The sequence below is a fragment of the Struthio camelus genome, chromosome 11 (genome assembly GCF_040807025.1).
Source record: "Struthio camelus isolate bStrCam1 chromosome 11, bStrCam1.hap1, whole genome shotgun sequence".
In the NCBI taxonomy this organism is placed as follows: Eukaryota; Metazoa; Chordata; class Aves; order Struthioniformes; family Struthionidae; genus Struthio; species Struthio camelus.
Window position 1 is genome coordinate 23299593 of NC_090952.1, and position 24854 is coordinate 23324446.

Consider the following 24854-nt stretch of genomic DNA (forward strand, 5'->3'; position numbering starts at 1 on the left):
CCGCCAGCGGGGGCGCGGCCTGGCCCCGCCCCGCCGTGACGCCATCAGCGGGCGCCGGGCGTCGCGGGCGCCCCTGGCGGCGGCGGCGGGCGGCGGCGGGCGCGGGGCGAGCGGCGCCCGGCGGGGACGATGGCGGCCGCCTCGGTGTGGAAGGGGCTGGTGGGGCTCGGCCTCTTCGCCTTGGCCCACGCGGCCTTCTCGGCGGCGCAGCGTGAGTGAGCGGCGGGCGGCGGCCGAGGGGCGCTGGGAGCGGGCCGCGGGGAGGCCGGGCCGGGCCGGAGCCCCGGGGCCGGCGGAGCGGGGGGCCGGGAGCGGGGCCGCCTGGCCCGGCCTTGCGCCGCGGGGTGTTTTTAAGGCCGAGGTGTTCGTGTCGCCGCTCCGCTGGCTCGCTGCCATGCTCTCGTGTGTTTCTGTTTCATAGATCGCTCTTACATGAGGCTCACAGAGAAGGAAGACGAAACGTTGCCCATAGACGTAAGTTTAAGATTTTTACCGTGTTGCGAAGGCGTCATGCTGTTCGGGCAGGCTGGTCTCGCGCAGTGTCTCTTTATTTCCAGTGCGATAGGCAAGAGGAAAGAGCAAAGTAGTTTTTAAATTGCAATTTCCTTCGAGTCCAGAAGAACCTCGCTTTTTGTCTCAACTTCCTGCAGCCTGTTAGCTCTGTCAGAGAGAACAGACCCCAGGTCAGACTTCCCGCTGCTGCTTTGCAACTACGCTGAAATACCAGAAACTCCCCCAACGTAGCTTAAGCCTCGGAGAGCCTTTGCGTTCATCCCCTGCTTTGCAGCATAAACATCCTCCTCTCTCTGGCTTTTGTTGGCTGACATCTGTTTATCCTGTGTGGCTGTGTGCCTGTTTGATCCCAGCGCAGTCTGTTTCAGGAAGTGGATTTTTTTTTTTTCAATTCCGCTTTAATTATTTCTCATTCCATTTCTGCCTAATCAAAGTTAAGGATATGAAATACCCACCGCTACTAGCATTCAGGCAGAGTAGCAACTGTCACCTCTGTACAGTGTGCGGTGGCAGTTTAACGCATTTCTCAGAAAGAGTATTAGATCTTTAAGTGCACAGGAACAAAGTGTTTTGTTCTAAGCAAGACAGGATCTTGCCGAGGATCTACGTGAATCAATTTAATTCATGCAATGCGGACTGGGTGTCAGGCATTGTAAGCTCCTTTCAGCTCTGCAGCTGTTTTGCTGTGCTACCCTAGGTGAGTTATTTAACCTTTCCGTGCCTCAGTTTCCCTAGTGATGAATTGCCCACCTCTGTAAAGCACTCGCTGTCACTGGATGAAAAGTGCCAAAGACTGTTTAAAAGAGTAGATGTTTTTGTAAACACTAAGAACGTTTAGTAATGTGTATGTTGTACTGTATTTCCTTCTTGTTACAGATAGTTCTTCAAACTCTGCTAGCCTTTGCAGTTACCTGCTATGGGATAGTACATATCGCAGGAGAATTTAAAGACATGGATGCCACTTCAGAACTAAAAAATAAGTATGTTTTATTCTGTTCACAAGCACGTGTATCTGCTTCTCTCTGTACAAACTGAGCACAGCTGTGAAGTAGCAGCACTGGGCTTGCTCTCTTCTTAGTTCAGTTCTTAAATGCACGTTGTAGGTGGAGCACAGAGAGGAACAGTCACATCCAGGAAGCCAGAAGCGTCTAGAAGTTGAAACAGAGTTAGCTAACATGAACGAATGAAATACGTTTCTCGCTTTTCCTTGTCCAAAATCCAGCCTTGCAGAGTTGGAGAGGAATGAAATGACTGCATGGACAATAAAAGCTTAGCAGTCACAGAATGGCTATTGTGAGTTGGTCGCAGGGACTAGAGGGCAGCAGGGCTGCCTCGCCCTCTGAATCTCATTGGCCCTTCACAAGAGGCTGAATTACTTGATTTTTCTCTAAACCCTGAAATATTCAAAGTATGATGTCTGAAAGATCTTCAGAAAATAAGGGATTTTGAATTGTGTATACCAAGTTTGGTGGTCACACATGGCCTCTCTACCAAAAAAACACAAGGCAATTCGAAAAGTAAACAAGTTGGTATTACTATACTTTATAGCATTTACTTAAGAGCCTGAACTTCAAGCATGGAAAAAGATGGGAAGCTGATGGTAAACAGTGTCAAGGTATTTAACACAAGTGACAGCCGAAGTAAGGCTGGCACGTGAGGTACATTTGCAGCTAGTAATCCACAGACTTGCCTCTAAGCTCAAGGAAGGAGAGTGAAGTTAGTTCATGGTGCGGGCAATGTCCATGTATTGAGCAGTCAGTGTTTTTCTGGTCTTTGGCTTTGTATTTCTTAACTGCACTGCGTTTTGGTTTAAGTAACTTGTAAACTGCACGTACCTTCCCTAAATTTTGGGTTCAAAACTTGTATTTCTCCGTCTGTAAAAGCTGACGTATCCTAGACTGACTTTTCTAAAACCACCATTCTAAAGCAGTATTAACCTTGACCTTTTACATTTATTTTGAAGGACATTTGACACATTAAGGAACCATCCATCTTTTTATGTATTTAATCATCGTGGTAGAGTATTGTTCCAGTCCCCAGACACAGTGAATTCTTCTTCAAACCAAGATGCTTTGTCATCCAGCTCGTCACTGAAATTTCGAAAACTTGAACCTCTGCGCCGTTAAGACTTTTACAGATTATAATAATAAACCAGGACACTGAGATGTAATATTCAAGTTGGGGATGTAAACACTTTTTTTAATTTCTGGAGCAGTATTTATATCGATCTTCCAGACTTTATAAAGTATATATATATATATATATATATATAAAAACTAAGGACCTTCTTTGTACGCTGTTAACAAAAATGACTGAATTGTGAATTGGCAATGCAATGTAAATTATTCTACAATTATGCTGTGAAACACATCTTCAAATTTTCATATATTAAAAAAGTTGCAGCTGATTTCAGTTAAAACAAAAAGCAAGCTCGTTTCTACTGCATTTAGTATTCTTTGACAAGAAGGAATTTTTGAGTGCTATTTATTTTCTCCGTTTGCTTGCACTACAGTTTATGGAACTCCTTCAGAAATACTGTGTGCACTGCATCATTTAACAGCAGAAAAAAGGGGCAGCATCTCCTGTTCCTAGAACGTCTAGGAGACCTGCCTGGGGTGGGCATGGGAAGTCAAAAAGGTTGCTTTCTTTTTTTTTTATTTTTTTACAGTGCTGAAAAATAGTTGTGTGAAGGGTTTTTTTGGTTTTTTTTTTTCCTCAGTTTTCATTACCATGTTATTTTCTTGTTGCCCTCCTTTGTTTAAATGTAAACTGTCTATGTTGCCCCGAGTTGCCAGGGATGCGGCTGTACATTTGGTGCCTGTGTGGGGGAAGGCAGCTCACCTCTGATCACATAAACAATCTACAATGCTCAGCTTGTTTATCTACTGTATTTATGTTCTCTTTGGTTGTTTGTATGGGAACGTTCATCAGATGGCTGAATGGTGTTTTAGTACCTCAAAATGGCACCAGATACTAGTTCCTGAGTCATCTTCTATGAGAAGTGCTTAAGTATCAATAAGAAATCTCCATTCTGTAAATGTTCCAGTGGTAGGTTCAGCAGCCGTATCTGTTTACTGGCGTTAGCGCAGTAAAGATAATCAACTAGTCATGGTACAATTGCCCCTTTTTCTGCCAACGGAGCCTATAAAAGTGATTTCTTCTTCCAGCTGAGCCCTTAGTTGATTTAAGATGACTGTCTTGATTATATGTATTAGGACAGATGTTAGGGTCCTTAACTGTTACCGACTTCTAAATTCTGATCTCCCCTTAGGTGGAGAGGGGCTGAAACAACGCTTTCTTTTCTTGTTTGTTTTTTTTTCCCCTTGGTCTGGCATTTCAGTCAGCGATGAAACAACTTTCTCCCGCTTACCTGACATAGCCAAGAGTCGGTAGTTTGAAAAACCAGTGGGGCCAAGTAGAGGTTTGCATAGTCTGAGGATGTCTCTCTGCCTCTGTGCAAATTCAGCCTTTTGTCCCACAATCTGTTTTTTAAATTGTTGAGAACTTTCAAAGGCGAAAAGCTTAGCAAATATACTGTGTAAACTGAAGCCTCTGTTTCTAGCTCTGCCCATCCTATGGAGTGGGTCCCCCAGTGCTAGGGCCATAGCCATAGCTGCTGCTCTACAATCGCTCTTAAGCATCTGGGTTTGGTTAGAAAGGGTTACTCTGCCAGCTGAAAGCATTTGAGCTGCTGGATTACTTCCTAGAGTGTTCTGGCTCCCCTATAGCTGGTGTCGCAAATCAGCTCTCCAGATAGCTGCTGTCACCAAAAGCCTCTAAAATAGTAAGCGTCAGGTCAGCTCTCTGTTGCAGGCAGAGCTCTTTCCTTGGGGAAGAGGGCTGCTGTGGTGGCAGGCGCGCGGCATGGAGGAAATGGCTGAACACAGGCCAGATGACCTTGCTAGTCACAGAGGAAAAGCAGCAGACAGAATTGGCAGAGGGAGAGAGAAGCAAGAGAGAAAGTCAGTAACCACTGTACCAGACTGATACCGCAACTGTGGTTGGCGGTGAGCTGCTTGTAGAGGGTCTCTTGGAGCAGGGCTGCTCAGCCTTAGCGTCTAAGAAGCCCCGTTTGCGCTACTGTAAGGCTACGTGGACCTGCCCAAGGCAAAAGGTGCTGCTCCATGACAGCTGAAGTCTTTCTTGGAGAAAAACTGTTTCTCAGACAGAGTCATGCTAGGAGCACCCTGTTGGCTGTACCAGGTCGCTTTTCTTGTGACAAGCAGCCTTACTCTTCAGCAGCAATGGTTATATCATAAAGCTGTACAAATTATTTTTTCTTATTGATCTTGCAACGTCCAATAAAAATCAATATCCTTACAGCGTTTGGGAGTGATTGTCTTTGTTTCTGACCGTCCTCGAGCCTGCCACAGCAAATCCCTGACGACCACCTATTTAAAAATGACTGCCTAGTATTGACAAGAAGTGGGTCTTGTCTTAATTACAGCACATGTGAAAGTTGGTGCTTGGCCTGGTGTTCATTACTGTGAGGTAAGATCAGTAAAGGGAATCAAAGCAACATGCTGTAAGTAGCTAAATACAACATAGAGGAAGAAAAAGTTACTGGCCTTTGAGATTCCTAGTCAAGGTATCTAGGGGGGGCTGGCTTAATTTCCATCTTCCCTTTAAGCATAGTTAAAGGCTTTTCTACCACATGCTAATCCCCTGCCTACCCACAGAACACGCTCATGTGAGGTTTGGTATCGCAATGGTTGCTGGAGGAAACAGCCAGCCTGCTCGTGAGGACTTGAGCAAGATCGCTTGTCACTCGCGGTTCTGCTTTCCTACTGGGGGAGGCTGGAAAGGCAGCAAAGAACGAGAAGAGTTTGCTCAACTATAGCATTAATCATGATTGCACCACAGAGAAAGCAGCAGGCTCACCCTTCATCTGCTCACGGAGCTGCCTCGATTCCTCCGTCTGTATCCAGCACCGCGTGTGAGGGTGTAAAAAAACCAACAGTCAGTGTTTTCAAGAGGGAGCACCTTAGCCAGCTCCCCAAGATGCGCCGTGCTTACGTGCAGCGCACAGCCATCGGCTGCTGGCAGATGAGTTAGTTTCTCTTCTTCAAAAGCGAAACAGCAGCTGTGCCAACAGCTTAATGGATTGGGCCAAATAGGCAGTTCCCAAACTCACCCAGTGTGTACCTGCACCGCCATCAAGCCTTGAACCGAGTTGGCTAAGGGGCACAATGTTTCTACTGCATTACATATTTAAAAAAAAAAAAAAAAAAAGTGCTCACTTGCATTTGTTGCAGGAGGAGCCAGTTTAGGCTGCATTAATTTTGATGTTTTCTTCACCTCTCCTCAACAACCAGTGTTAGTTTAGTGGGGAATTCTCTTTGTACGTTTAAAGAGGAGGAGGCCAGGAGTAATTTAGCCCTTTTCTTCCCTGGGCAAGGGGCCTAGGACATGGTTTCCATCAGCAGTCATTCCCTCTTGCTGCCCGTTGCCTGTTGGAGGCTGCTGTGCCGGACACCTTCCCCCGGCTGGGAATACAACCGGCAGGAATCGCTGTTCCCAGGGAGAGGGCGACAGGGGCTGAACTGCAGCACCTCATCTGAAAATAACTGCTAATTACATACATTTGTTTCCAAGTCTGAGAGTTATAAGGGAGCCTTTTGCTTACCCTCCACATGTCTCCGGAGGCTGGGAGCGCTGGGGCTGTCGCTGCAGCACAACAAAACAAAACGGCAGCTGTGAGCGCAATTAGCGCTGCTTTTGGAGGGTAGGGCCTGGTGCGCCCCACGCTGCAGAGCCCTGGCTTGAAGCTCTCTAGCGAGAGTTGGTGGCTTACCACCCCTTCCCCAGGAGGTCTTGAGCACAAATACGGCTCCGTCCCTGGAGAAAGCAGGAAACGGCAGCTACTTTCTGGTCTAAAAGGATTAGTTTCCCTCTTTACCGCTCTCTTCCCATGCTTTGGGTTCCCTCGCTGCGCACCGCGCTGCAGCGGAGCTGCCCTCGGCCGCGTCTCCGCCACCCTCGGCGATGACAGGAGCCACGCGGACCCTCCAGCTGGAGCCAGCCCCCCCACCCCCCAGCGACACCCTTTCTGCCTCTTCTGGGGAGGCGGAGGCACCGGAACAGCAGCTTTTCAGCAGACGCTTTGGAAAGGCCGGGGCTCGCGCCGCAGCGCTCTGCGGGAATCCCGGCCGGAGCCGCCGGACCCCTCCGGCCTCGCGGGCCAGGGGAGCTGCGGCTCCGTGCACGGTTTCCTGCCATCCCCAGCCAGTGCTTGTAAAGTCCTGGCAGGCAGCCTGCGCAGCGGGGAAGGGCAGAGAAAGGCTATTTTGAATGTTAAACAAGCAGAAAACTTTGGTACCAGCTTTCCAGGGCCGGAACTAGCAGTGAAGGCAAAACTCTCCTGGCTGGTTTGGCCTCGAGGGTCACCTTGAAGCCTTAAGCACCTAGGGGAGAACCAGGGTGGAAATAAATTCTGGATTCAAGCAGGTAGAAACCTTTTAATCAGTCCCATGTTGTTCTCGGCGATACAATGTCATTTCAAAATGCTTTGGACTGCAACAAAAGCTACATCCTTAAAATGGCAGCTAATTAATTTTCCTGTCCTGCTAACTTAATCTTTTTTCCAGCCAAGAAAGGCAAATGGGAGTTTGCGAGGCGGCGGCAGCCGGGAGCCTGGCAGCGCGAGCAGGGGCGTCTGGCAGGAACACGAGCTCCAGGGCTCCTTGGCAGCGGCCCAGGCATTGCAGTGTCACAGTTTATCAGACCATTTTAAAAGGCAGGGGGGAAAAAAGGGTAAATTTGGAATATCAAACTGACGACTTGTCCTATGCTAGTGGTCCGGGGGGGGGGGGGGGGGAGGACCCAAAGTCCCCTCCTCCCTACCAAATACACAGCTATTTACCCCTTATTCATAGCTCCAGCATCACCCTCCTGCCAGACCGAGCCCTGCGCCAGCAGCTCCCTCCTGTCCGTCCCTTCCTGGTGCTGCCTGAGCGCTCGCCCAGTTTCCCAGGGACTGGCCGAAGGCACACTGCGGTGCAGGAGGCTTTCTGACTTCCAACTGAAAAGCAAGGAATACAAGAAAGAAAAGGGAGAAAAAGAAAAGAGGTGTTTCTGCTGTATTTCTGAGAGAACAGATTTTCTGGGCCAGCCATACCAAGGCCCGTGTTTTCCCAGCCAGCCCCAGGCCGCACCAGCATCCTCCGGCCACCGAGAGGTCTCCGCTGCAGGGGAACGAGGAAGAGCGCCTGGCGCACGCAGTAAACGCCGAAGCAGTGATTTACACCCTTGTCTGGGATGCAGAAGTGCACAAAACAGACACTTGCTTCAAAAAGCAGTTTCTGAGGGGGCAATTTAGTGGGTGCTCCAAAGAGCAGCTCACCAAACCCCAGTGGGGGCTGCTCGCTTCCCCACACCCGCGCAAAGCTGTCACTCCCAGAACCGTCATCGCATCACTTGAGCCTCAAACACGCCAGCAGAGCAGGGCTCAGCCCACAGCAAAGACAACCCTGCAGTAATACAGGCGCCTCCCCAGCCCAGCTCGAAGCCTGGGGAGGGGAGGGCAAAATAAAACCCTCATAGCTGCCTTCTCCAAGAGCAGCACACTACTCCTGCTTTGCAGTCCACCCTCACGTAAAGATCTCTGCCCAGAGACTGGGCAGAATCAGCGCAATTTCCAAGTGGAAGCCTTACCACCACGGCTCTGCCCCTGCTGAGTGGTGACAACTGTCACAGGGCCTTTGGCACCAGCAGTGCAAGCTGGCAAATCCCACTTGTGCCACTTTGAATATTACAGCCGTGGGCAGACCCCACAGGAAAAGCCCCAGCAGAGCAAGACCGATGTGCTTCTCGCATGGGAGGGACCCCATAACCCACAGCGTGCAACAGAGCTGCTTAATAAACCCAAATCTCCTGCTGCAAGTATGGCCAGGCTGCTGCGTTGGGTTGGCATGGGCTAACAGAAGGCAGCAACCTCTGAAAGAGACAGGTTGGGAAGTCTTCCCACCGAGCACGATGAGAACAGTGCTCGTTTCTTCCAGTGTACCAGGTCAAGAGAGGCCTGCAAGGCTTTCTCCACTCTGCCCTTGTTTCTCATGCTCAAGAGGTAACTGCAGAGCTTAAAAGGGCGAGAAACAAGGCTCGATGTCCCCAATGTTCTCAGAAGGAGAAGCACGGGAGTCAACAGGGACGCTCAACAAGCATCCGGGTAACAGGCAAGTTAAGGCAGCAGCACCGAAAAAAGAAAAAAAAAAAAAAAAAAGTGAGTCATTTTAGTCGGTTGCGGTTCCAGGAAGAGCAGCGGAGGAGCACAGATACCATCAGCACAGCACCAAGACACCCTGCACACAGCACACTGGCTCCAGAGGCACGCTTGGGACGGACGTTCTCACGTTCTCGAGACACGACTCAGGTTTCCACCTCTTTGGCGAGCTCTGGCCCCTCAGCACATCCGTGTCACCGGGTGACGAGAGCAATTATCATTTGCAAATGCCAGTTTCCTACCGTGACAAGAACAGTCCCTTTCCTTTCCTTGCTTTCATGGCCCTTTCTCACCTCAACAGAGCGGCCACACAGAGTCCAAGCGTGCAAGGCAGAGCCCGGGTAGGAGACGTGCTCTCTGGTTACATCCATGTGAAGGCAGAATTTGGCCATTCAGAACCCAAGCAAAAAACAGGCTTCTCTGCTGCCCCTAAAGTCTGAACCTCCTTGGGCTCCTGTCCTGCGCTCTTCTGGAAACAGCCAACCAACCAACCTATCACCCAGCAATGGTTCGCTATAGCCTAGGCTACGACTCCCCCACAACTGCCAGTTTTTCCTTCGGGAAATTCACTGCTAATTCTCAGGGATCAGTTGCAGTTCCCTCACCCCACTTCATCCATTGCAAGCCGCAGGGATACTTGCGGCAGCAGGTGAAGGAACATCTTCTGAGCATCTCTCCCCAGCATAGCGTGCCCAGGGGCTGTGGGGCAGCACACCGAGCCCTTACATGCCCTGCCTGCATCTGGCCCGAGGCAAGCCAAATGCTGCTGCAGCGTTTCAAGCGCTGCGCATTTGCATTCCTGTTTTCTACAAATACGCCTGCAGAAGCTTTTGCTGAATCTGACACATTTAAAACAGCCTTTTGCAAAGCTTGTCAGCTCGCCACCATTTCCTTTTCCACTAATGACCATTTTGGATAGCAGCTTCTACAGTCTGCCCACTTGTTGTTGGCAGAGAGAAGAGCCCTGAATCCAGGGATGCCAGGGGAATTTAAAATACACTTTTGCAATGGCTGAGAAAGAAAAGGCACTGGAGCATTTGGGTCAGAAACCAGAACTCGACTTTAGGAAAAGGCAACACCACCACGAGTGCCTACAGGCTCTGGTGACTTCTCCACAGCACTGCTACCTCTTGTCTTTCCAAACTCCCACTTTTTTCCATCTCTAGAAGTGCGCTTCCAGCCAAACGTGCCCACTTCCACCTCCACCCCGTGGAAGCGCTGCCTTGCAGCCCGCCGCGGCAAGCCTGCCACTTCCCACCCCGTGCTCCCGCTGCGCCAGGCCCAGGCTGGCGCCTCCGAGAGCGCAGGGAGGGAGCCCACCAACACGCACACGCGGCCCAACAGCCAGCATGTTGTTTTGTGCGGGATTTTCAACACTGGGGAAAGAAAACTGTGCAAGGCCAAATTAGGGCATGGATTTTATAATCATCTTTCCCGGTGACACACTATACGACCTTGGGTAAGTCCCTCCATCCATCTCTAAAGACTCTCTCATAGGAGTGCCACAAGACTTTTAATTAGCAGCCCTAAAAGAAGTACTCGAGCTAGTTTGCCTCTTTTCCAAAATAACCAACTGCAGATGAATTGGAACAACCTTATTTTCAAGTTCTGCAAGCAACCAGGATCCAGGCTGCTCTCAGATCAGTCACTTAAACAACATAATCAAAGCTAAATGTGCCAGCTGTGCATGAAGGATTTTAATGTGCTGCATGGACTAGAAAATAGCTTGAAGAACCAATGTTATTTTTGCATGGCTGGGATGTCACTGTCAACCAGCTGCATCATAATCGTCTGCAATCAGCAAAATGTTTTTATCACTTTTCAGTCTAGGGGAGGAGGGCTCTTTTTTATTTCTACCCTACTTATGAAAGCATCCTTGAATCCTGAGGCACCCATTACCAGGAGATCAAGCAGCTACTAAGGCAACGTAAATTGATCAAAAAATCTTCAACTTTTCATGGTCAAAACGCCAGTATATTGACAAGTTCCTAAGCTTCACAAGTTGCGCACAGCCAATACAACTGTTCCCTACTCCTACCACTTCCGAAAACAAGATGCGCATTTCCACAAGTCCAGCAAACATTCAGCTCCCGTTTCCCAGAGGCAGCTCCCTGCACTCACACATCCTAGGCCTCTCCGAGGCAGTCGGACAGCTCCGCAGCACAGTCCCTCCCCTCGGAGAACCTGAGCACTGCCAGCTCCCTCCTATCTGCCACAGCCACCTCTGCAGAAGCAGATGGGTCGCAGCTACAAGATGAAGGAAGAGGGAAAGTTTTCCAGCTCCAGCCTTCTCACAGAACTGAACCTCTCTTTCATATATGCTACACATCAAATATTTACCAATAAAACACTGAAAGATGCCTGTACTTTGGAGAAAATAGCAAGAATGAGGCTGAATACACAAAAAAAACTTTGTCCTTGTAACTAGCAAAATGCTTCAAAAACCTCTCCTCTAGCTTCACCATCCTCTGAGGCAGTACTTCACAGATGAGGAGACCGTGAGGATGCACCAGCTGCTCAGCAGGGGTGCAGAGCAGTGATATACAGAAAAGTGTCAGAGGTACCCAGTATTTTAAGGGACGTTTTGTAAGGCTACTCACATTAGGAGTGACAGTGATTGAGATGACAGCAAGCATACATAAATGCTGAGAATCTGGCTACTTCCACTGCTGTTGGAGCTGATCCAGGAGTAGAAAATAGCTGTAAAATTCCCATCACAGATGCTGAGATGAAACTTCCCGAGCTCTCAAAAAAGAATCAACCTCCTGCAAAAATCTGATTAGGGGTTTCCATTCCACTGTCTTTCCCAAACCAAACTATTCTTTTGGACTTGACCATAATTTCTGCAAGACCTTCAGCCCAAACTCAAAAATCTTAGGAAATGCAGTTTCTTAGCTGGCTTCCCAGCCCGTGTTAAAGAGCAATTTCTTTTCTTTACATGGCATCAGCAGTTACCGTTCCTGGCAAACTCACATGGCTGCCAACTCAGGGAGGGTATAAGCAGGTATGTCTTCCTGCTGCATGTGAAAACACTCTCCCACTGACTTTACCATTAGACTGTTCTGACAGCTGAACTCCTTTCCTGGCATGTTTTTTTTTTTCTCTGAACTCTGAATTATCAGCTGCTACGATACCAGATTTGCACTCCTAGTCCTGAGAACCGGCTCATACGCTTTTTACCTGAACGTTCTGAAGCACCGGAACAAATCAAGCCGAACCAGCTTTCACTGCGTCCAAGACACAGCTCTTTTCCCAGCGACTCTATTCATAACCACTACCCGCGCTCCCAGCTTGATGGACAACAACAGGGCTCTCGCAAAACTGCCACCGTGTTAGAGCCACGACCAAGAGACAGTTGCAAACACTGTCAACAGACTGGGGCAAGAAAAGCACCAATGCTAAACACAAGCCAACAGCCTACTTTCAGGGACAAAACAACACGTCAAGCTGCAGCTGAACTATAACTGTTGAAGAAAATGATACACGTCTACGCTTTTTAGTTCAGTCCCTGCCTAAATAACACAGTCATAAAACTGATCATGTGACTCAGATTTAAAAGTACAATTTAACAACAATTCTTGGAGGCCACAAGATTTCTGCTAAATCCCAAGACTCTGTTCTTCTCCAGTTTCTTCCTTTTCCACTTGAGACAAACATGAAGCTTGTTGCAGACGTGAAAGTTAGAAGCTTCTTTTAAATCTAGTGACTAAACATACTTCCTTCAGATCTCTAGTCTCTGCCAGATTTTGGAGGTGTCTTTGGTCTTGTTTTCAGCTTCACTAGATCGTATGTTTGTAGACTCGTATGATCGTATGTAGAAATCTTCAAGACAAGATTTCTAGAGCCCATTTGCCAAAGGAACGATGTTGCCGCACTGGCTGGTATGAAACACTATAGTTTAGCTTCACAAATTGTTTTTTGTAACAAATGCATTTCCATTCACTTTTTTCATCAGAAGTTTCTTAGCAGGTATTAAAGAACAGATGAAAATAAACTCAATACCCCCGTAGTGCTGCCATTTCAGCCAGCCAGTTTAGAGGCAGGACCTGGAGAAAATTACCAGGAAAAGGAGGAGAAAAAAAAAAAGTTTTTCTGCATGCTCTTTCTTGTAAAGGGAGGTATGGGGTGCAACGTTTGTCGACCAACGTGCAACGATGCTTGACCGCTGCAAATTCAAGCATAGCACAGTAACAGCCTCTGGGACGTTTATTTTGGAAAGTGACAATCATTTTCAGATGCTGGTTAGGCCTAGGCAAGAATACACTCTTGCAAATCATAAATGCATAGCGCACACACATTGGCAACAGCAGCAGCATCCAACAGACACCTGCCATCAGTGACTGGGCCTGGGAAGCGGTACTTAGGAAAGAGGAAAAACTCCTTGGTGTTGACAAGAGAAAAATAAAGATAACCAAGCACTGAGGATACACAGTTAGGAGAGGGTCAGGAAATACAAAAACCAGAATACGCACAGGTACCTTAGCTTGGGAGCGCCACACAGCCTTTCTATAGGTAGCCAGAAGAGATGCACTTAATTTGTTAATTCAGATTGTTAAACTACGCTCCTCAAGGGAAACAGAGCAAGCTGGGGTTTTTTTCCCCCTTCACTTCCTAACGTTCTGGTTTTAACTGTGCCATATTATCTCAACTTTAGATATGGGCTCAGAAATATAAGATTGAGCAAAGCACTTGCAGCTTCCCAAATCCCATCCACATATACTCGGTAACCTATGCATTTTCCTGATCCCCTGTTCGGGAAAGATCATGTTGCGCAAAGGTTCATTTGTTGTATGGAGTAGACATACTCTCCAGTAATGCAGCTGTTGCTTCTGGGGTCACGTTCTCTACCCAGAAACGAGAAGGTCTGACCCTAGCATAACCCCTCCTGGTTGTCCCAGCTGCACACCGACATGAAGTGTGCCATTCAAAGCTTGCGGTTGTATTTGTCCAATGCGTTTATCGTCCACAGCTAGCACAGCTGTTTGTTTTACGAAGCGTTCTCTCTCTTAGAATTCTCCTTAGCAGACATGACTGTGAAGCATTAACTGGTTTCCAGAGTGAGCAATGTTCGTTTTGCGGTCCATTTGGGAAACACTCGAGACTGTGTGCACTCTTAACTGCATAACTTTCACTCTTTTTTCTTCATCTCTTCACTGACACAACCTGTGGAAATGCAATGTCTGCTTCTTCCTTACGAAGATTCATCCCCAGTTCACTGTAAGTTTCTTCCCCTCTGATAGTCTGATCCGAATTTCATCTATTCAGACAAAATAATGGTGCCGTAAGGGAAAATTCTTGCTGTTTGAACTTGAATGGATTATTCTGTAGTTTCTGTACATTTTCTGAGGCATGAGACTTCAAACGAGTAAGTCAAAGAGTCACCAGCTTCCTCTAGCTAATTTAGTGGCTAACTGTATCACACCAAAAGAGCAGGTCTAGAGCCTAACAGCAGCACCGGTTAAAAACACTCTTTGGTAATTCTTGCTCAGACACATTATGATCAAGTCAGGGTCTCCCAAATCAGAAAAGAAAATCAAATAACCATTCAATAGACGCAAGCTATCTCCTCTGAACACCTACCACTTCAAAAATAATGTGAAGTATATTACCAGCCATTTTAAAACCAGGAACTTGCAATATATTTGACCTACTGTAAATACATTCCCTCTTAGAGTCCAACATTAGGCTTTAGAGGTCTATCATGACGAAATATAGCTTCCACATAAGGAGTTTGAAGGGATGAACCCCACTTCATATCGTTCCAAGGTATTACTGATTTTTTTCTACATGTTCAAAATCACAGAATCACAGAATGGTTGAGGTTGGAAGGGACCTCTGGAGATCATCTAGTCCAACCTCCTCGCTCCAGCAGGGTCCTCTAGAGCCTGTTATCCAGGATTGCGTCCAGATAGCTTTTGAATATCTGCAGCGAAGGAGACTCCACCACCTCTCTGGGCAACCTGTCCCAGTGCTCTGTCACCCTCACAGTCAAGAAGTTTTTCCTCAGGTTCAGGTGGAACTGCCTGTGGTTCAGTTTGTGCCCGTTGCCTCTTGTCCTGTCGCTGGGCACCACGGAGAAGAGTCCGGCCCCATCCTCTCGACACCCTCCCTTCAGATACTTGTACACATTGATGGGATCGCCTCTCAGTCTTCTCTTCTCCAGGCTAAACAGGCCCAGCTCTCTCGGCCTTTCTTCAGAGGAGAGGTGCTCCAGTCCCCTCATCATCTTGGTAGCCCTCCGCTGGACTCTCTCCAGGAGTGCCACGTCTCTCTTGTACTGGGGAGCCCAGAACTGGACACAGTACTCCAGATGTGGCCTCACCAGGGCTGAGTAGAGGGGCAGGATGTACACATGATTAACGTCAGTGCTAGAAGAACAGCTAGGACAGGTTTATAGTAACTTTTTTCCCCATCACTTCTTTCATATAATGTTGTAGCAGAGGCTTGCTGCTGCTGGATTTTATTTCCTTCTTGCATTTTACTGGTGTAAACCCAATGGTCAAACTGCATCTTTCTGAGAGATAAGGCCACTGCTTTAGAGGGGAAGGAAAAGATGCCTCACAGGGTGGCTAGTACTAAAAATACCAGTAGGAACAGAGAAGTACAGGATCACCAACTTAAATCTGTTTTCCTGCATCTTGCATGCTGGCTGCTCCACCAGAATCCCTAGCGTATTTGCAGTACTATGAAAGGAGCTAGTTAACATGATCACGACTTCAGCCTTTAAACAAAGGTGTCAAAGGATCATAGGATGTTTGTATGCAATTGAGCAACTGAACACACACAACTGTCAGAAAAGCCACTTACTACTGGCATATTATCATGACCATTTTAAAGCAAAAATTTAATTACACACAGGTCCTCCAGTCTTCTTAGGCTCATATGTTCTGCGACATACAAGGTTACCTTCAGAAAAACAGTAAGAGGAACGGAAGAGAGAATATCGCCTCAGGTAATTGAGGGTTTGGTAAACTGGAACTTAGTACCCTTAACACTGAGTAAAAACGTGCACGCTGCGCGCTACTAACACAAGTCTAATGCAGTCTGAGCTGACTGATAGGGCGGGTGCTCCACGGTAGGAGCCATTGGCAGGTAAGTACAAACACGTTCTGCAACTCATTACGGCAAGCTGTGTTTGAGGGCAGGCGGGTCAGATGCAGTTACAGTGCAGCTACGCTACTTGCTGGTTTTACAAAAATATGAGAAGTCTGTTGGTAACAGACAATTGGAGGAACTCAACGCTGCCCACTACAGACTCCTCAGATTAGCACTTATTAAAAATTAATAAAATGGTTTATTTTATATATACATATGTTCCAAAAAATTTATACAGTTAAAATATCAAATTAGTGATCTGGTAACAATACTGTTCAAAATAATCTCTTTCGTATGAACATTAAAATACACGTTTTTAAAAGCGTTTCCTTTTAGTGCTTCCAAAGCACAGCGTGTGCCAAGGCCACCTGAAGAATCTCCGTCCTCCTCACAGGATGAAAGAGAACTGAAGTCGGGGACCTGGGAAGCCTCAGGTGCACTTTCATAATGTCTGTAGACAAAACAGAAGAGAGTCTGAGGTAGATTGTTTAGTGACCATCAGGTGGTAACAGTCACAGGGCTGTCTTTAGCTTTCATTAACACAATAGCAGTTTCTTTACTCTCAATCTACACTGAATCTCAAGTTTAAAGGCATGGCTAGTAGTTCTTGGGAACAAGACCCTCGTCTCTGTGGTGGCAACATGCAATATTACCAGTGCAGGTGTTTCTGGGAGGGTTTTTTGGGAACACACGGGATCTCTCCACGATGCAGACAGTGCGTGCATTTGACAGTGCCCCATTTTAGTGCAACCTGCTGCCTATAGCACGTAAAATGTCTAATGACAGTGTTCAAATGAGTAAATTCTCATCACCTGCAGGAGGGGCAGCAATGGTTATTTTCTTCAGCCTGTTGAGCACATAGCACCCTCCACAGGAAAAAAGCCACACCTTTCATGGCAAATCCTTAAGGCAATAGCCCAGCTTCTGCCGATAGAGGTTCTTAAAGTTAAAGCTCCACTGCTTCTTCTCAGACTCTGACAGTAAAATCACTTGACTGCCAAGATGGTGAGGGCAGCAGCTACATCCTCTTCCACTCTTCTGCGGCACAGCAAACTCATTCCTGGTCCATACTGGTCTGGCTGGTACACTATTATCTACTGTTGACATGATTAACTCTGTTGGGTAGGCTGTTGAACTCTAGTTCCTCTAGTATTCTCTCTAAGTGTTGTATTAAGACCCGTTTTTTAAACCTAAGGAAGAGAGGGGGAGTAATTTAATTTTTTTTCTTCTGAAAAATACATGAACAACTCAAGATTACTCAGCCGTGACAAACGATATTTCCAAAGGCTCCGATTCCAGTACGGAAGAGCTTGCTTTATTTCTGGCATTATAATAGCACCTCTAATTTAATACAGCTGCCCTTCCCCCAACCCAGCCAAATTTTGGGTCTTTCTTCAATAATGACCCATTTCTCCATTTCACATTTACCCGTAAGTAAAGACCATTTACTCCATAAAACTTAAAGGTAGTTTGACTGCTGAAACAACTAGAGTAATTGAAATACGTTAAAAGAGAAAAGCACACAAAGTACTAGAACTGGAAAAGTTTAGGCTTCACTGCCATGATCAAAATTAACATTTATTTTACGACTCCGTCATTTACATCTATACAAACCTCGCTGCTTCCTTGATAGCAAATTCAATGAAATACTTCTGAATTTCCACAGGTCCTTGCACCTCCTCAAGAAGGGAGAAGATTTTTTCATAATCTAAAAAAAAAATTCAAACAGATATTAAAAATAGATCTTGCAAATGTATTTTCAATAGAGCTCAACCACAAAGAGAAGAAACAAAGCCCAGCATTTCACACTTCAACATCTGCTATAAGACTAGGAAAAAAAGCCAACGTCAGCTCTCTGTACAGAAAGCAGTTGATACCAATAACTTGAAGTGATACTGAAGATCTAGTATTTACGTGTGGCACTCAAGAAGTAGGTTCTGTTTAAGAGTGGCAGCTAGAAGCATCTGGCCTCAGAAAATAGAGGCTAAGTGTGCTCAGCAGAGAAGCTTCCTATTTCCACGAACACAGTGCCATCATTAACAGTTAATATACACAAAGGGCCACAACATCCTGTTTTAACCTAGAGCTATCATTTCTGGAAGCAGAGGTTAGGACCAGTCGTCTTAAAAGACAAATTATTAATGCTTAGTCTGAGCACTATTAATATCGCTGTCTTACTGTACAAAGTAAATACATGCACTACAAAAGAATGAATTGGACACACTAGAGAAAAATGAAAAAATATCATGGTTTCAATATTTTCCCTATCTTAGCCCAAAATGAAGCTATTTATGCTGCTATGACTAAGAGTCCGCTTAGAGCACTGCGGCAGTTAAAGAACGAGGACGTGCGGTGAGAAGTTTGAATTCATGTACACATTTAACACACAGTGCTGGTAGCTTCTTTCTTTGATGACTGCCTGAACTCTGAAGCAAGACAGATGACTCATACTGCACATACTACTATTTTATTCCTTATCACCATTTACTGGACATGAATTTGGTGCAAGATTAGACTAGCTCACTTCGCAAAACAGGAAGCAAACACACAACCAAGTAGGATGTTTTCATTATCATTAAAATAAAATTCCTGTGCAGCATAAAAATGGTTTCCTTCCAAACTAGGTCTGCCACAGTGTTTCATTGAGGCATATAATCACTAAGTTTTGGGAGAAGAACATGAGATCAGAAAGACAGCAGAGCCGGAAAAACTCCATCATACTAATTATTATCTTTATGGCATTTGACAAAGTATTAGAAAAAAATTCATTGGTTTCATTTGTAGAAATAATTCACTCAGACACAAGACCACTTTAGGGATATCTACGGTTCAAGAAAAATGGAAAAATTATTCCTATGGGCATAATTTATATATGCCTAGGCATAATCATGTACACCTAAAGCATATCTATTAGTTGGCCTCTCTGGCTAGTACTCTGTGTTTGTTCCTGTATGCAGGTACAGGCGCAACACATAACAACAGCTGAGGTGGCAAGTTACTTTTCCTTGGAACATTTCAAGTGTGTTACCGTTATTGACCGTTTTAGGAAAAGAGAAGAAAGTGATTTTTAGTCTTCAGTTCTTAAGAGTTTACGCAACAATATTCCATCGCTAATTTTACTGTCTTCCTAAATAATAAACTACTACAGTACTATTAACTCTGAGATTCCCTTTCCAGCACGTTCCAAGACGCACCCCTGTAGCTACACATGCCTTTGCCCACCCAAAGGAAGTTTTGAAGGACGCAGAGCAACAAAGCGCATCGTGCACATACAAAGAGTAGCGCAATATAAAGGAAAGTCTAAAGAGAGGCATTGCTGAGCTCTTTGAAGTACCCTTTCAATACTGAAACACAGACTTTCTTTAGATGGTCAGTAACACCTTTGTAGAGCTACAAAGATAAAACCTTTGAAAGCTGCTTTACAGGGTACCTTTTATACCAGTCAACCTATGTCCAAGGGCAAATAAGGTCGCTTGGCACTTGCCCTCCCAAATACTAGCTTCTAAGACTTCAACTCACCTGCTCTCCTCGCAAGAACTTTTCTCCTTTCTTGTTCCTCCATTGCTCACATGCAACCCGAAATAATTCAAAATCTAAGTTGTGTATGTATTTTAAAAATAGCTCCATATAATATCAACAGTCTTCTGTATCCCTAGCCCGCTTTTAATACACTGACAAGGTTTAAGAACTTACTTCTTCCAGGTTTGCGAACCTCCTTCATCACTTTAATCTTGATATCAGCATTGCTTCCCTCCAACATCGTCGGTGTTATTTTCAATGAGTTTGGCACAGATCCAGAAGCAGACTCCACAACCCGTTTTTGGTCATCTCCGGACACACTGTAATTTAGAGGCCCTCGAACAAGTGCATTGGTGCCAGGTTTATGATCCAACCCATCTTCACTTAAACAATTGAACTCATCAGGTAGAGAATCTAAGTCATTGGGTAACATTTCATCCTCTCCCATAACAGCGGGAACCGAAGGAGCCATTTGCACAGGTAAGCCATCAATTTGCTTTTCCACTGATTGACAGTTTTCTGCTTTCTTCTCTCCATTGCCGTCTTGGACAATACTGCTATTGATATCTGCAAATTAAAAAGATGCATCTTATTAGTGAAAAACAACAACAACAAAAAAAAAAAAACACCCTGCACCCTTTCTTGTGGAACAAGAAAGAGCCGATCTTGTTGATCGGCCTTGTACGTGCCGATCTGAAAGCACTGAATAAATCTCTTCAATACTTTAACCTGTGAAGCGACCCAGGAAATACTTTCCTTTGGAATGTTACCATCTCACATCACTGTCGTGAAGGTGTCATTTCCCATACTGCTATTTCAGTGTTACAATTTCTCACTAAACTAATGCTTTCCTTTCTTCCCCCCACCCCCTCCAACTCTAGCAAAGAAAGCTTTCTTCTGATTCTATTTGCTGGAACAGGTTAGTAAGAAAATTAGGTTTTATGAGAAATGAAAACATAACCTTATTTTACCTTTCCTATCCTACCTTCCCCTCCCCCAAACTATAGAATAAGCAAATGAAAACTAAAAGCTGATCTAAAATCCTTACAACCTGCCAAAGTATCTCGGTGAAAGGCTTCAAGCTTTCTCTCCCCCCACCCTGAATTGGTTTTGCGACAAAATTGCTTTTCATTCAAGACTTCATCAGCTATAACAGCAGCCTGCTCATCCAGGCCAACAAAAGAGAAACTCAGTCCTAATTAACACTAGTTAGAGCATACAAACGCCGACATAATCTTTTGAATTAACTTAAAAAGAAAAAGGATAGTTTTTTTGCACACGCATTTCCCTTTGTGACCATACAGACTGCTGTACTACAATTCAATATACCTTTATTTGCCGGGATGCCTTTGAGGTTCAGGTATGATAGGGATCCAGAAGCAGAGGGCGGCCCTTTCCCACCAACATGATTTGTTACAACAGGCGGTGACTGTGGTCGTCTCAACAGTGGGGACATACTACGCCTCCTCTTTAGTGATGCTGGAGTATTGAGCTCTCCAGGACGCTTTACCTTATTCTGAGGCCCAGTGACAAATTCATCTGCCTCATCTATCATCATACCCTGAAAAGAAAATTGTTTCTATCAGTAAAAAAACAGAATTTGAAACCATTTTATCAGTTCATTACTGGAGCAAGTCTCTCCATGTCACAATTCAGGGGGTTTTCAAAACCCTTTACAGCTCTCAGAATACAGACACGTTTCACGTGCACTGTAACCAGAGACTGACCAGCGCCACTCTGTAAATCAACGCAATTCTTTACACATTTCTTAGACCACGTAAAAAATACCACTCCTTTCCGCATAGTACAGAAGAGCTGTACTGGTTAAGAATACACCGCAGTCGGATAAGAAATTCTACTCATGAATAAAATATTTCAAGTCATGTTAAGAGTAACTATACAGCAGATAGCATGACTCTTCCCTACCTTCTTATCCTGTTTAAAAGGATTGCCAAATGTATGAAGCCTTTTCGGTTGATCTGGATCAATCTCCCGGAGGGGCGACGGCATCATTTTCAGGTATTCCTGGTAATTTCCCATTTGAGCAACAGGGACACTATGAAGGCAGTCTGCAGCAGAACAGGAGATCTTTATTTAGTCTGCTTTAAAACTAGGGCAATACAAACTTCACGCACACGCTTCAGTTACAGGTGTTAGCATTTAAGAACCAGAAATGACTATTTCTTTCCACTATGGAGAAAGAGCTGAAGATTACAATTTTAGAAATCAGGCTAACAAGAGCGAAGCTTAATTTGCACAGGAAGAATGAGAAATAAGCAAGTTTAATCTCTATTCTAACAACTGTATCTTAGACCTAACGAGGGCTAACTGGAAATAAGCCTCCCTCTGCTTAAGCTACCGTCACTACCAATGCATCTGCCTACTGTATCTTAGCATATGGAATTGCGCTCTCACGAAACTTGCTTTAAAATTCAAAGCAAGTATGATATTTTCCATGACAGAAGGCAAAAAATTTCTTTCTGCCCTCTCGACAGCCAAGAGAGGCTGAACACCCCAACAAACGATGCAAAGCTCACTTCCTTTCCCACAACCACAGGGCCGAAAACACCGCTTCAGCGAATAACCAAACAGCTGTACTCTTTCTAAACTGTTAAAGGACGGTGACTACTTACCCTCATCCTGCCCCAAGATAAGCCTGTGTGTTTTCAGAAGATTGGTTCTCATTCTAGTTAGCTGGTCTAGAAGACTGCGACGAGGAATATCGTAAGCGTTTCTGAATGCCTGCGGCTTTAAATCCTAGTTTTAAAACAAAATGAACAACTTTCAGTTAACTCACCAATTCTCATGCAGAGAAATTCCTCTGAATATCGTAATAATGTTAATTATTTAATAATTATTTTGAAGTTACTGCAGATGTTTGTAACTGGATACAGCAGATCCCATGTCTGTTACAGTCTTTTCAGCAAGGCCCTAGCACCGTCAGCTCCATTAAACCTAAGCATGTTAATTCCTGGACTAGCAACACTTAAATGCCTCTACAAGAGGCAGCTAAACATAATCACCTTTGTTTACTACTATGGGGTTTTCAAACAGTGTCCGAGATGCATATGCAAAAGATTGCATTTACTCTCCTATTTGTGTCTATTCTTCACTTGTCACAATTCAGAGTAAATACTTGCTTCCTTTTTCTACATGAAGTCTATAAAAATTACCCATTAAAAATGGATCAGATAACTGCTTAACCATGCAAGATTACTTTGGTGTTTACCTTGTTTAAGAGTCCTATGTGGAAGCCAGCAAATTCTTTAGCATTCATTTCTGCCAGTCTCAGTGGTGATTCCCCAGTGATCCCTTGCAGCAGTTGCTTAAAATCCCTACTGTGCACCAAGGAGAGGCCACTGGAGTGATTTTTCACTTTTATTCCAATTTCTTGTGGAACTTTCTTACCCACTGAACCTATAATCCGTTCCGACTCTATTTTTGTCTAAAATGGAATCACAGCGTGAGTTAAAGAATCAGCAAGCATTGCAGATCTCAAGTAGTAAACACTCAGTACATCAACAGACTAAAACTATAAACGTGGCTCCCAGATACTCAAGAAATGGGAGAACTACCTATCCAGGGATATATTAGAGTCTAAAGAAGAAAAAAATCCTGATGTGCTAGCTTAATGAAAAAATATTTAGCCAGTGTATCTAGTTTTAACGGCCAGCAGGAGGTCTGTGAATATTGCAGCAAAATCGGCAAAGTCTGTAACTTTCTTTTTGTGCCCCTGAAGACTCCTCTTTAAAGAGAAAGAAAGAAAAAAAAAAAAAAACCGCTAACTGAGGATTGGATTTACTAGTTAACAAGTGTATGCATCCATCTGTAAGACTGTATTTAGCGTTAAGTATATTCAATGTAAGATTTTCAGTCGCTTGCAATACCTTCCAAAAAAATACCCCAAAAACCAAATCAAAAAAAAAAAAAAACACCCCAGACCGGAATGATTGCAACCCACTTCCCCCAAATCTCATCCTCTGCAGGGTTTGCTTCATCATCTATGGGAAACTCTGATTTGAAGGACATCAGGAACACACCAGAATTCTGGAACTGCATGCCCCTATATGGCAGCTTATAATGCATGCGACACATTTAAACTGTTTCATGCACTGAGAATGTCTGTGAACACCACAGTAGCCATCTTGAACCATTCTAACTCTGTACTGCAGATAAATAATAAAAATTTGCATACCATTAAGCTATCGAAATACCACAGGAAGTTTTACATCTAACAGATGCTCAGTCATGTAAGAGGCTTTTTGAGCATTTGTATTTTGTGCATTCTTTAAGGCAGAGGATTTGTCCTTTGTAATTTTTAAAGGCTGCACTGCTTCCCCACTGACTTCCAGATATTAAACTACTCTTCAAGAACTACTCATGCTAAGGAGGCATGGCTTTCAGGCAGTTATACCTGAAAAGGCATTCTTGACAAAGAGAAAAGATATGCCAGACTATTTCCCATCAGGTCACATTTAACACATACAAAGGATTTGACCTGAAGGAAGCAAGAAGCTCAAATATAAAACTCTTAACTAGGATCTTATTCCCCCTTGGAAAGGAAGGTACACTTTTTTTTTTTTTTTTTTTTTTAAAAGAATGTACACCTTGCCAAGTCACCCGTGGAAATAAACATGAAACTGAGAATAAGCCTCTGACTTAAACTGTGATGAATATTGGAAAGAGCAGCCACAAATCCAATTACCGATAATCTTTGGAGTTTAAAAGGTCTAGTAGATGTTTAAAGCGTAACGGAAGAGGTCTCCTTCTCGCTCCCCTCCACCCCTTACAGAAAGCCCAATCACCGGTCTAGAACCGATCTGGATTCATCCATATTTGCAGTGGAAATGGTCACCAGTCTTCAATTATAATATTTGCAGTACACCCATATGAACTCCCACAGGGATTAACTGCTTTATAATGAGATTACCACAAACTAAATAATCAACGCACTTCTAATTGCAAAGGTTTTATCAATACTACCTGTTGGCTGAGTTTTTTAAGGTAAGAGATAACACTGTAACTAAGTCCACAATCTAAATTATCTGATATCAGATTTGGAGCTCCCATCATCCTTAGGGCTTTCTTTAATGGCTATAAGGAAAACAAAATACACAATAGTAAGAGAGTAAGTCTTTAAAAAAAAAGTTTTATAAGATCAATTACAGGAAGCTAAGGCACATGGATTAGTGCTCTAGCTTTTCCACTTTTGGCAACTAAAATTCACGTCTATTCAGATAACATGTGACATGAGTTTGGTAGTCTAACTAGCTTGCAACGGACATCATTATGCCACATTACCAAGACACCACACACCGTGGTGCCACTGGCAATTCCACTCAAAGGCTCAGTACCAGAATAGCCGGGATGATGCAAGTCCATATTGAGGTGCATTGTCCAAGCTACATGTAAAAGCTGACACAGTGCCTCCCCCACCCGTTTTCTGGCCCAGCCAGTTCTCTTAGCATCAGCTTCCCAAGTTCTAGCAGTTCACCCACATTAACAC

At 44.9% G+C, this 24854-nt stretch overlaps 2 protein-coding genes across 11 annotated transcripts in view; one reads left to right on the forward strand and one right to left on the reverse strand.

Moving 5' to 3' along the window:
• The first annotated feature begins 66 nt into the window (after positions 1-66).
• On the forward strand, positions 67-4838 carry MMGT1 (membrane magnesium transporter 1). The gene is made up of 4 exons (XM_068957326.1): positions 67-211; positions 422-474; positions 1390-1493; positions 2477-4838. The coding sequence occupies exons 1-4, from the start codon at positions 130-132 to the stop codon at positions 2637-2639; spliced, it is 402 nt and encodes a 133-aa protein (XP_068813427.1). The 5' UTR covers positions 67-129; the 3' UTR covers positions 2640-4838.
• An 11167-nt stretch (positions 4839-16005) lies between these two features.
• LOC104150567 (integrator complex subunit 6-like) overlaps positions 16006-24854 on the reverse strand; it is a 66245-nt gene continuing 57396 nt past the window's right edge. For 2 of the 10 annotated variants that reach the window (XR_011143527.1, XR_011143525.1), the window contains 9 exons: positions 24332-24442; positions 22578-22793; positions 21982-22105; positions 21275-21417; positions 20678-20909; positions 19523-19915; positions 17444-17537; positions 16718-17019; positions 16006-16280 (listed from right to left, as the gene is read on the reverse strand). Coding sequence is in view for 4 of the 10 variants with exons in the window: in XM_068957320.1 (XP_068813421.1) it covers positions 16920-17019; positions 17444-17537; positions 19523-19915; positions 20678-20909; positions 21275-21417; positions 21982-22105; positions 22578-22793; positions 24332-24442 (1413 nt within the window). In the remaining 6 variants the exon portion in view is untranslated. Of the gene's footprint in view, positions 17020-17443; positions 17538-19522; positions 19916-20677; positions 20910-21274; positions 21418-21981; positions 22106-22577; positions 22794-24331; positions 24443-24854 lie in introns of all 10 variants that reach the window. The other 8 variants (XR_011143526.1, XR_011143524.1, XM_068957320.1 and 5 more) reach the window with 5 other exon arrangements.